This window comes from Vombatus ursinus, unplaced genomic scaffold, assembly GCF_900497805.2.
Source record: "Vombatus ursinus unplaced genomic scaffold, bare-nosed wombat genome assembly UNPS02000021.1, whole genome shotgun sequence".
NCBI lineage: Eukaryota > Metazoa > Chordata > Mammalia > Diprotodontia > Vombatidae > Vombatus > Vombatus ursinus.
In genome coordinates, this window is record NW_020939799.1 from 1 (window position 1) to 10,018 (window position 10,018).

The 10,018-nt window shown below is 55.5% G+C and overlaps 1 protein-coding gene across 2 annotated transcripts; it reads right to left on the reverse strand.

The window, feature by feature from the left end:
- Positions 1–6: 6 nt before the first annotated feature.
- FOSB (FosB proto-oncogene, AP-1 transcription factor subunit) lies at positions 7–7,602 on the reverse strand. 2 transcript variants are annotated; one of them, XM_027860949.1, is made up of 4 exons: positions 7,393–7,602; positions 4,309–4,617; positions 3,790–3,897; positions 7–1,600 (listed from the first exon to the last, which is right to left on the reverse strand). In XM_027860949.1, the coding sequence occupies exons 1-4, from the start codon at positions 7,516–7,518 to the stop codon at positions 1,139–1,141; spliced, it is 1,005 nt and encodes a 334-aa protein (XP_027716750.1). In that variant the 5' UTR covers positions 7,519–7,602; the 3' UTR covers positions 7–1,138. The 2 variants fall into 2 exon arrangements, with proteins under 2 accessions (XP_027716750.1, XP_027716087.1); XM_027860286.1 differs by having other exon boundaries at positions 4,309–4,620.
- Between the last annotated feature and the right edge of the window lie 2,416 nt (positions 7,603–10,018).

Here is a 10,018-nt window from a genome sequence, read left to right on the forward strand (position 1 = left end):
TGGAGGAAAAAGAAACCCAATAGAGAAGGACATTAAAGCAGGGGGCCCCATGGTGCCATTAAGAGGACCCTGTCTCACTTGTTGGATGATATAGAGGAATAGTATATGAGCTTTGAAGTGGTGGGAGACCCAGTCCGGGGTATAGGGAAACTTTCCCTTCATTTCTCCTCCCCACCAAGGGAGATTGGGGACTGCACTGTACTTCCCTGGTCCCTACCCTTCCCCAAGACCTCATTTCACAGTATAAATACCTCAGCTAGGGGCAAGGGTGAAAGGTGAGTCACCCTTCTCTACCAGCCTCACATAAGGAAAGCCCAGAGAAAACCATGAAGGGCTTGAGAGGTGTGGGTGAGAGAAGAGGAAACAGGTGAAGGGGATTTACTGGAAAGAAGGGGATAGGAATAATAATACTGCTTACAAAGGGGAAGGGAGGCTCCTCATCTCTCAACCACGGAGAAGCGAAAGAAGGGGTTTGAGCCTTTCACTTTTGACTTCGGAAAGTGGCTAAATAAGTTAATACTCTTCTAGGGAAAGCAGATGGGGAAACAATGACCAGGGGGTCGCTTGGGGAAGGGCCTGAGATTCCATCAGAAGTAAGACTTCGAACCCATCCCCCAGACCCTCCCCCTTGCAACCCACTGAAGCCCCCATCCCCACATGGCTCGCAGGCCATGGCAACCAACAATTTCTCTCCATACCTTTTCCCTCCCCTCCTCCCCCAGGAGCAAAGCCCTCAGGTGCATCCCCCACAAAGTCTCCGCCTTTCTCACTGGCGACAGTCAGAGTGGAGGGTCAAATAGGCATGGTAGGGCAAGCTCCGAGGGTCGAAGGGTCAGGGCTCAAGGAAGGGCCGGGCGTCAGACCAAGGGTGAGTGGAATCCCAGCTGAGGAGGGATGAAGGAAGGAAGCCTCGAGTCACGATGAAACCAGTCGGTGGCCGAGAAGGAAGGAGGCCTCAGGTCGAGAGGAATCCGGCGGTTGATGGCCAAGGATGAAGAGAGGCTGACTCAGGTCAATGACCCCTCGAGGATGAAAGGAATCCTCAGGTAGGTGCAGGCCAAGAGAGTGGAGGGGGGTGTAGCAACCTCCCCCCAGTTTTTTGTCTCCAGAGAGAAGCGCCCCCTCCCTCTAAAAGAATTCACAGAGCAAGGAGGGAGGGCGAGTTCAGGGAGTCAGAGGACTGGTCGCTGCCGTTGCGCTGAGCACCGCCGCATACGGAGACGTCCGGGCACGTGAGTACAAACGAGGTGGTATACGAAGGGTTAACAGGGTAGGGGTCGCCGAAGGCTGGGACCTCACTGTGTGTAAAGAGAGAAGCCGTCAGGTCTGGGGGCCCCTCCTGGCCGGGCTCCTGGCTGGTCTGGAAGGGCAGGGGCGGCGGCGGCAGGAACCACCCGAACGCATCGTCCTTAGTGGGCGTGGGCCCAGGCAAAGCTCTCACCTCGGCCAGGGGGCCCCCTGGCCCGGGCCCCTCATCAAAAGGGATCTTGCAGCCTGGCTTATGGGCTGCCAGCACAAACTGCAGACGCTCCTTCTCCTTCTGGAGTTCGGCGATTTCTGACTCCAACTCTGCCTTCTCCTCTTCCAGCTGGTCCGTCTCCTGGTACCCCAGGCCAGCAGGCAGTTGGGGGGGAGGGGGAGAGGAGAGGAGAAGAGAGAGAGAGAAGCCAGGTCAGCAGCAGGACTAGGGACATACCCTTCTGGCTGGCTTCCATGCCAGCTTCTAAATCAATTCCACTTTGGATGTGGAATCCCAAAACCAGAGTTCCAATCATGCCTCCTACTAAGGATCTACTAGGAGGATGAGGCTCTGCCAGTGGACCTCAAGTTTTCTCCCTTGCAAAAAGAAGGAATTGAACTAGACTAGCTGAACTCTAAAGTTTCTCCTGCCCTGGCACTCCCCCGAAGTGGGGCAAGACCCATCGGTTCTTTGTGCCTCAGTTTCCTCATGTGTTTAACTGAGGAGTTGAGACTGAAAAATCTCTAAGGTTATTTCCAGATCTGATTTTCTATGACCCCACTGTCCAAAAAGAAATCATCAATAATTATCAGTTGTAAACAGCTTCAGAGTGGGCTAGTTTCCTTCTCTAGGTGGACTGGAGTTTCATCTGGAAAATTACTGAATTATCTCTGTTTCTTTCTAGCTCTGACAGCCAATCATCAATTTGATATTGAAAGACCTGTGTGTCCTTTCTCTCTTTTTACCATATCATATATAGAACCAGAAAACAGATGTATATTTAAACTGGAAGCAATCTAGCCATCTATTCCAACCCCCCTTGTTTTACAGTTGAGGAAACTGAGGTCCACAGATGTCTCAAGTAAATGCCAATCAAGTCAGAGCTGGCATAGCTAGCTCATCTTAAGAGGTGAAATTTGAATCCAGGGCTTCAATCCCAACTCCATAGCTAGCACTCTCTTTTCCAATGTACTACACATCTCTCTATCATTATTGGGATCAGAGGGTTTATTTACAAAGCTTGGACTGTCTCTTTCTTTTACAGATGAAGAAACTGCGGAAGTAGAGAGGTCGGGTAGACTTGTCCAGAATCACACCTAAGTCTGCTGTAGTGGAGACAAGATTCCAATCCAGCTTACTCTGTCACAAAACCCAGGCCTCTCCATTAGATTAGGCTCAATATGGTCTGTCCATATTTATTCCCCCTCCCCCCCCATCCCTCTTTGTCCCTTTAAAAGAAATTTCAGCCTCCACCCCAAGATGAGGTTGTCATCCAGATACTGGATGGAAGACTTAGGAAGGAATTCAGTTCAAAGTCCAAATTGTGGTCAATATTGTACCAAGCACTTGTCCTAGGTGCTCTCACCTCTTCTTCACATTGGGGCAGAGAAGGGGGCCTGCCTGGGGAAGAATGTATGTGTCTCCCTCACTATCAGGAGACAAACAGATACAAGGAACAAAGTTTTATCTTGCTGTCAAATTTTAAGGGAGGATGAACTTGGTGGGGGGAGCTCTTGGGAACAAGTTGAAATTGGGCAGCTGACAGAGCTAGAAAAGTCCTCCTTCTTCCCCCTCTCCCTCAACTAGGGGGATCTCAAGAGTAATTTTCTCTCTTGAGATATTCATGGAGTAGAAGGAGTTTTTTGGTCAAGTCTATGGCACAGCCTGGTCAAAGGAAAGTGCCAATGTAAAAGCTGGGGGAGGGGGGGATAAAGGGGGCAAGAGAGAGAGAATCGTTTAGGTGACTCAGAGCTGGGGAGACCTTAGAAAGCATCTGATATTGTCTAATCTTCCTCCTAGGAACTGTTTCAGGAAAGGGAGTATGACCACAGTCATACACGGTTGTATCTCTGATGCTTTTTGGAAGGTCCAATATCCAACTTTCTCTGATAACACAATTTGAGGCTTTCTCCACTATGCTGCTTTTTAGAGTCTGGCCCTAGGGTCCATCCTGCCATGATGGATGGACATTAATCCTGGACCTCCTCCATTCCTTGAACCCCAAAGGACAAGCTTGTCCTGGCGGTGGGGTGGGAAGGGCAGCTAGGGTGGCATAAGCTAGTTGGGAATCAAGCTTCTTTCCTTGTGCATGTAGACATACATACACAGGGTTCAATGTGGGGAACCTGAGCAGATTCACTGTGGGAGGGTCCTTCTTGTGTCTGAGGTAACACTGATGGCCCCTGCAGGCTGATTGGGGGGGAGGGGAGAATGGGATGAATGATTAGGGGGGAGTGGGGGAATGGGATGAAAGAGGGAGCCTAAAGGCTTGGTCCCATCCAACAACCACCCGACCAAGCCTCGGGGGCTGCCGTATTAGAAATCCTCACCGCCTGTAGACGGTCTGTCAGCTCCCGCCTTCGGTTCCGACATTTGGCCGCAGCCAGTTTGTTCCGTTCTCGCCGGACCCTCCTCTTCTCCTCTTCTTCAGGGGTGAGCTGTGAGGGAAGAAAGTGAGTGAGTCTTCTTTCTGAGGAAGTAGCCACCTGCCCCTCCAACCTGGAACCCCTCCCCCAACCTGGACCCCCTTCTCCCTTTCCCTCCAATGATGTTATCTCCTCCCGCTGCTCCACAAGCTCCCATATTTATCCCATAACAATTATTAAAAAATAAACCCTGTCCCTCTCTCGGGAAAGAGGTAAGCCAAGGTCCAGATGGATGAGGAAGACTCCAAATGAGTAGAGGAGATACAGGCTGCCCCTCCCCCAATCTGGAGAATGCCCCCAAAGCAATGCTAACAGTGAGGATTTGGTGACCTCACCCACCATGGTTCATCTCCCCTGCCACTTTCTCTGAGGGTATCCAGACACCCTGCCTAGCCTATATGCTCAGGTGCCCTTCAGACTCACCGTTTCTTCCCTGGGCCGTCGAGGCCTGGCCCGTGCAGGACGTGAGGGTGGAGGACCAGCTGAAGTTGCCCCCGAGGGTCCAGCACCGCTGGCATAGCCGCTGATCCCAGGGGAAGAATAGCTGGTACCAGGCAGGTCGTAGGGGTCGACAGTGGGCAGCTGGGGGCCCAGAGGTGGCTGCTGGCCCTGGGACTGAGCCATGGAAGAGATGAGGGTGGGCTGGACCAGCCACTGGAGGTCTTGGCTTGTGGTGATGGCAGTGACCGTGGGCACGAAGGAGCCAGGCATGTCACCAAGGCCAGCACACTCCTGCTGAGAGAGAGATGGGCAGAGCCCGGGGCATGCAGACCGAACACACACAGACAGACATTCACACACCCCCCAACACCCTCGTGGTGAGCCACTGGGTGAGTGCGTGTCACAGGCAGCCAAGCCACCACCACCTACCCCCTTCCACTACACCGTGACGCAGTGGTTAATGAGAGCCGTTCACATCCCTGGCTTTTCCTCCTCCTCTGGAGGTTGCACTGAACAGCTCAAGCCCGTGGTGATTCACACCCAGGTTGGTGACTCCTGCATGTGGATGTGTGTGTGAGTGGATGTGTGTGTATGTGTGTGTTTGTGTAGGACAGAGACCGGAGAACTGAGGGACTCAGGTCCCACACACACTCATACACACATTCCCCACCCCCAACCCCACCCCTGATTCTAGAAGAAGGAAGAAAAGTGATGGTGATGGTGGGGAGGAGGAAAAGCTGATGGGGATAGGGGGCCTGATTCCACTGTAGCTGGGAAGTCCTCCTGACTCTGCCTCAGTTTCCTCTCCAGTGCCTGACTAGTCTGGTCTACAAGATCGAATTTAGTGCTGAGATTATCTAGTTTTAAACCTTCTGATGATACAGCTGAGTAAACTGAGGCCCCAGAATAAACTTGAGCATACGCCCAAGTAATTAAGCATATTTGCGGAGCCAGGATTCAAATCCAGAGGCCTGTTTGAATGTCAGGATCTTTATAGATAAAGGCCACGGGGAGAGGACACCTGGGTTCCAGATCTCTTCATGACCTTGAGTTACTCCCTTTCCCTATAATCCCTTTTTGGGCTTTAAAAGTAGTTTTCCCCTCAGACCACTACATAAGGCTGTGGGGGCCGGAGAGGGATTCTTTTAAAAGTGCCTTTCCAGCTCTGATGCCCCTGCTAGGATCAACTTTCATCCCACCACTAATAAATAACCCAACTGGCCCTTGGAAATGTGGGCAGGATTCCGGGCCAGGCATGTGCCTGTCCTCTCCTGGGGCTGTCATCTGAACTGCCTGGGGGGGGGGGGGGGGAAGGCCGGAGTTTGGAGCAGTGTAATAGGTGGGAAGTCTGAGCTCCTGTCAAGGGTCGAAAGGCCGGAGGGGTTGTGTCTCATAGTGGGAAAGGAGAGCCCGGCAGCAGCCCATGGCTCCCGGGGACTGTGCTGGAGCCGTGTGCTGGCGTGCGTGGCGCCCGGCAGGTGTGAAGATGCCTGTACGACCGTCCTAGGATCTCCGTGTCTCTCCCTCCTCCCCTCTTCTGGGTGTTTCTCCATCTCCCCCCCAGCCTCCGAGCCTTCCCAAAGTATCTGAGATTCTTTCTGCCTTCTCACCGCCCCCCACGGGGCCGTCCCTCCTGCGCAGCCTCCAATGGCAGCGTGGCTTTGAACTTGGAGGGGGTGGGGAGTCTTTTACACGGCTAGCGAGCACAACGGGCGCCTGGGTTCAAGTCCCGGCTCTGGCTGGAACTTGAACTTGGTCCGAGGGTTAAATCTGGGGTGCACCGGGGGGTGGGGTGGTCAGGGAATCTTCATTCCCTCAACCCGAGGGGAGGCAGGGGTGCTCAAACCCTTCCCCCTCTCTCTCTGTCTACACCCGCATTCCTCCTGTACCCAGCTTTCCTGCTGCACCCACTAGGCCCCACCCAAGGTCGCCCTCAAGGACCTAAGGCTATCCTAGCTGCCGGGAGACACCCTGTCGTCCTATGTCGCGATGGGGCGGCAGGGGGGAGGGAGGAGCACGCTATATTAGGCACGTGGGGTCCCAGACCAGATCCCGGGTCTGAAAACAGGGCTCCCGGGACCTGTCCCGAGCCCCGTTGGGTCGCTACGCCGCCTGCCCTCTCATGTCCCGATAGCGAGGTCCCCGTCCAACTAAAGGAGGTCACGGGCTGGGCTCGGGGAGAGAGGATGCCGGAGAGGAGAGGAGGGGGGGGGAGCCGCGAGCAAGAAGTCAACCCTTGCAGGCGATTGGCTCCCTTCCTCGGCTCCCGAGACCAATCAGCGGCTCGGCCTCTTCCCCCCGCCCTCCCTCCCTTAGCAACGTGGCTCGGGCGTTCCAAAATAGAAGACTCCCCAGGACGTCAAGGGGAGGGGGTGCGGCGGCGGCGGCGGGGAGGGGGGCGGGCCGCGCGCCGTGCGTGCCTCGCGTCAGACGGAGGATTCCAGCGCGTCAGCCCTTACGCACGGGTCCCCCGTTACGTTCCAGCGCCGGAGGCGGAGGGGGTTCGAGACCCGCCTCCCGTTCGGGCGCCCTGGGCTAGTAAGTCTGCTCTGAATGGGGGTGACCTGCATCGAGGCTTTCCCCAAAATTATTTGCAGGACCCCTGTTTGCAGAGCCCCCTCCGTAGCCAGCTGTCCCCTACACTCCTCTGTTCGGGGTGTGTCCCCTCTAAACTCCCAAAGCCGGCTTAGGACCCCCCACCCCGTACCTCCCCACCTAGAGCTCCAACTCTTCTCGGTTTGCATAGACATTGCATAGAGATTTGCGCTTAGAGATCCGGATAGTAGGACAACATCCTAATCCCGGTTTCCCGAAACAAGTTTCAGTTTACAGACCAATCACCCACCGAGCCTCCCGTAGGCGGTCAGTCTAACCCGCTCGCCTCCTTGTCCAGCTGGAGAAACTGAGGCACCTGGTTAATCGTGTCAGGGAGGAAGCGCGGGAATTGCCATTTCTCACCCTTCACCCAGCTCGGACCTCGGCGCCCCTCACCCCCATCCCCTGCCCCCTTCGCCCTGAGCTTGCTTGCTGACCGGCGGCGGAGGGCTTTCTGACCCCAGCGCCTACCTGGGAGGCAGCGGCAGTCGTGGGGCTGCCAAAGGAGTCCACTGATGACAGGTACTGGGATTCGGCCGACGGCGACGAACTACACCGGGAGGCGGAGTCGTAGTCTCCGGGGAAGGCTTGAAACATCTCCCCGGGCACCCCAGGGGGTGGCCTGTGACCGCGCTGGGGCCGCCTGGAAGCCAAGGCTGGACCGAGGGTGGGGGGACTCGGCACGAGAGGAAAAAACAAACAAGCCAATAAAGAGTCCGGCGGTCCAGGTGGCCCCCAAGTCCAGCGGGGACGGGGGTGGACAAGTCCAAGTCCTGAAGGAGTATCCCCGGGCGCTGAAATGTGGAGAGACGGAGGAAGTTCGCTCTCTTTGGACCGCCGTCCCCTCCCCTGCCCCGCTTGTCCGATTCTGGGGGGCCAAGGGGGGGACAAATCTTCCCTCGAGGGGGAGGGGGAGAAGGCCCCGTCCCCCCTTGTCTCCGAGCTCCGCGGTCCCGCTTAGTGGAATCCCGCCTGGCCCCCGACCCCGCACGCCTGGGAAGCAGCCGGAGATGCAGCGGCGGCAGCGCTCAAGTCCTGGGGCCAACAAGAAAAAGAGGGAAGTCCGCGGGTGCTGTCCGGGCACGGCAGGGAGAAGCCCTGGTAAGATAGAGAGATGGAGAAAATTGATGCCCGTCCCCGCTCCACTCCTTCACCGTAATACCCGCTCCCGATAAGCTTATGAATGAGGGGCCAGGAGAGCTCGGGGCTCCTTTATAGCGCGGGCCACGCCCCCTCCGGCTGACGTCACCCCCTCGCAAAGGGAGCCCTGACCCTCCCCCAAGCCCAGGTCCCGGAGCCGCCGCCTTCTGCCGGCTCGGCCCCGGGGCCACGGACGCACCCGACCCCGGACGGGCCCCAAAAAGCAGAATCAGCCCCTCTCGAGCCTGTCCAGACGCCCCCCGGACCCCCCTCGCCCTACCCCCAGCGCTTTCTTTCGGCTGGGAGGGGGATCCCGCCTGTCCGCGCCCCGCCCCGAGCGGAGTTCCTGTGACGCAATTAGCCATATATGGAGCTCATCGGCTGGGCTCCGAGTGTTTGTTTGGTATCCTAGCAATGACGTCAGAGGGAATCCCTCTCGCTTGCTTTCTCGCTCGCGCCTGCGCAGAGCGGCTCCCCGACTCTCCGGCTCCCCGGGTGCGCTGCAAGGCTGTTATTAATAGAAACTTTTACTATTGGCCACCCGGGGCTTGAAGGGGAAGGCCAGGTAGGACCAAAAGAGCGGCGTGGCGAAGACGGGGATGACCTGGCCTCAGAAGGAGTCTTGGGGACCCCGTTCCCCTTCCAGAAGTCCTGGCTGCCGGCCCCCACCCACGCCCCCCCCTCCCTTCCCCAGAGTTGGGCTCTACTAGGGGCTGGCACGTGTGACCACCGTAGACATGGGGCAGTAGCGGGGAGGGATTCAAGCTTGAAGCCTATAGACACGTAGGTTCTATTTATTAGGGTTATCATTAACCATAGAGTTAGAAGGGACCTTAGAACACATCTAGTCCAATTCCCTCAATTGCCCGAGGAGCAAACTGTGAAGGGGAAAGGATGTGCCCCCCCACCCCCGCTAAAACCCCACCTTCTGCCAGCAGCCGCCTTCCTTCTGAGAACATCTCCAGTTCAGCCTGTCTATAGCTTGTTTGCTCACACCCGCTAGAGCTTTTTGACAGCAGGGGTGATCTTTTACCTTCCTCTTTGGCACACAGTGCCTGCCACAAGTAGGTGCTTAATCAATGCCCGTTGACTCGTTGAAGGCCAGAGCTGGGTCTTCAGTCCCTCAGAGGAGAGGCCAGGGACGACGAATCTAGGACTCGAAGTTTGAGAGACCCAGCTGCTGAATTCCTTCCTAGGTCTGCATCCCTTCCCAACACTGGATTTCGGCCCAGATCTGACTTAAAGGCCCAGATTTGCCACTTATGTGTAGCATGTGTGACCTTGGACAAGTCACATACCCTCTGGAAGACTAAGTTTCTTTATCTGTAAACCGAGCGATCTGAGCTAGCCCATTCCAGCTCTACCCTTCCTTCTAGTTGAGGTCTAGACAGGTTAAGCACCTACCTAAGGCCACATAAGTAAATAGAAGAACCCAGGTGGTCTGATGGAATTTCTGGCACTTTCCACTTATGTTTTATTTGGATTAGGTGAGCTCTCTCAAATTTACAGCTTGACACTCCTATAATTTTAGGTGATCCCTCCCAGTTCTGAGACCACTCCCAACACACGTACATAATCAGGGATGGGACAGGCCCCAATTTATAGGCAGCACCAAGTTGCAAGCCCTCAAGGCTCGTCTGACTCTGTCTTCTCTCCTTTCGCCCAGCACAGGGATGTTAGACTCTTTGCATTTTGAAATCAAAGACATTCCTAGTTTCATAGAATATAAAATGTCAGGGCCAGAGAAAGGGGGAGGCACATTAGGAGGGAGGGGCATCTGAGGAACCTAGAGGAGAAGACTGAGGGACAGAGAAGAGACAGATGGACAGTAAAGGAGAGAGAGGAGGAGGAGAGAAGGAAAGACAGTAAAAAAGAGAAGAAGAACTGAAAAAAAAGAGTAAGTGAAAAAAGAAGACAGAGGGGCTGAGGGGGAGACTGAGAGACAGAAAGGAGGGAG

What these genes read in the sequence shown, in the direction of transcription:
- FOSB (XM_027860286.1), bottom strand. Translation starts at nt 7,518, where the DNA reads ATGTTTCAAGCCTTCCCCGGAGACTACGACTCCGCCTCCCGGTGTAGT. An exon ending in CGACTGCCGCTGCCTCCCAG is followed by an intron (nt 4,621 to 7,392) that starts GTAGGCGCTGGG and finishes TCTCTCTCTCAG; the next exon opens with CAGGAGTGTGCTGGCCTTGG. An exon ending in TGACAGACCGTCTACAGGCG is followed by an intron (nt 1,601 to 3,789) that starts GTGAGGATTTCT and finishes CTGGGGTACCAG; the next exon opens with GAGACGGACCAGCTGGAAGA.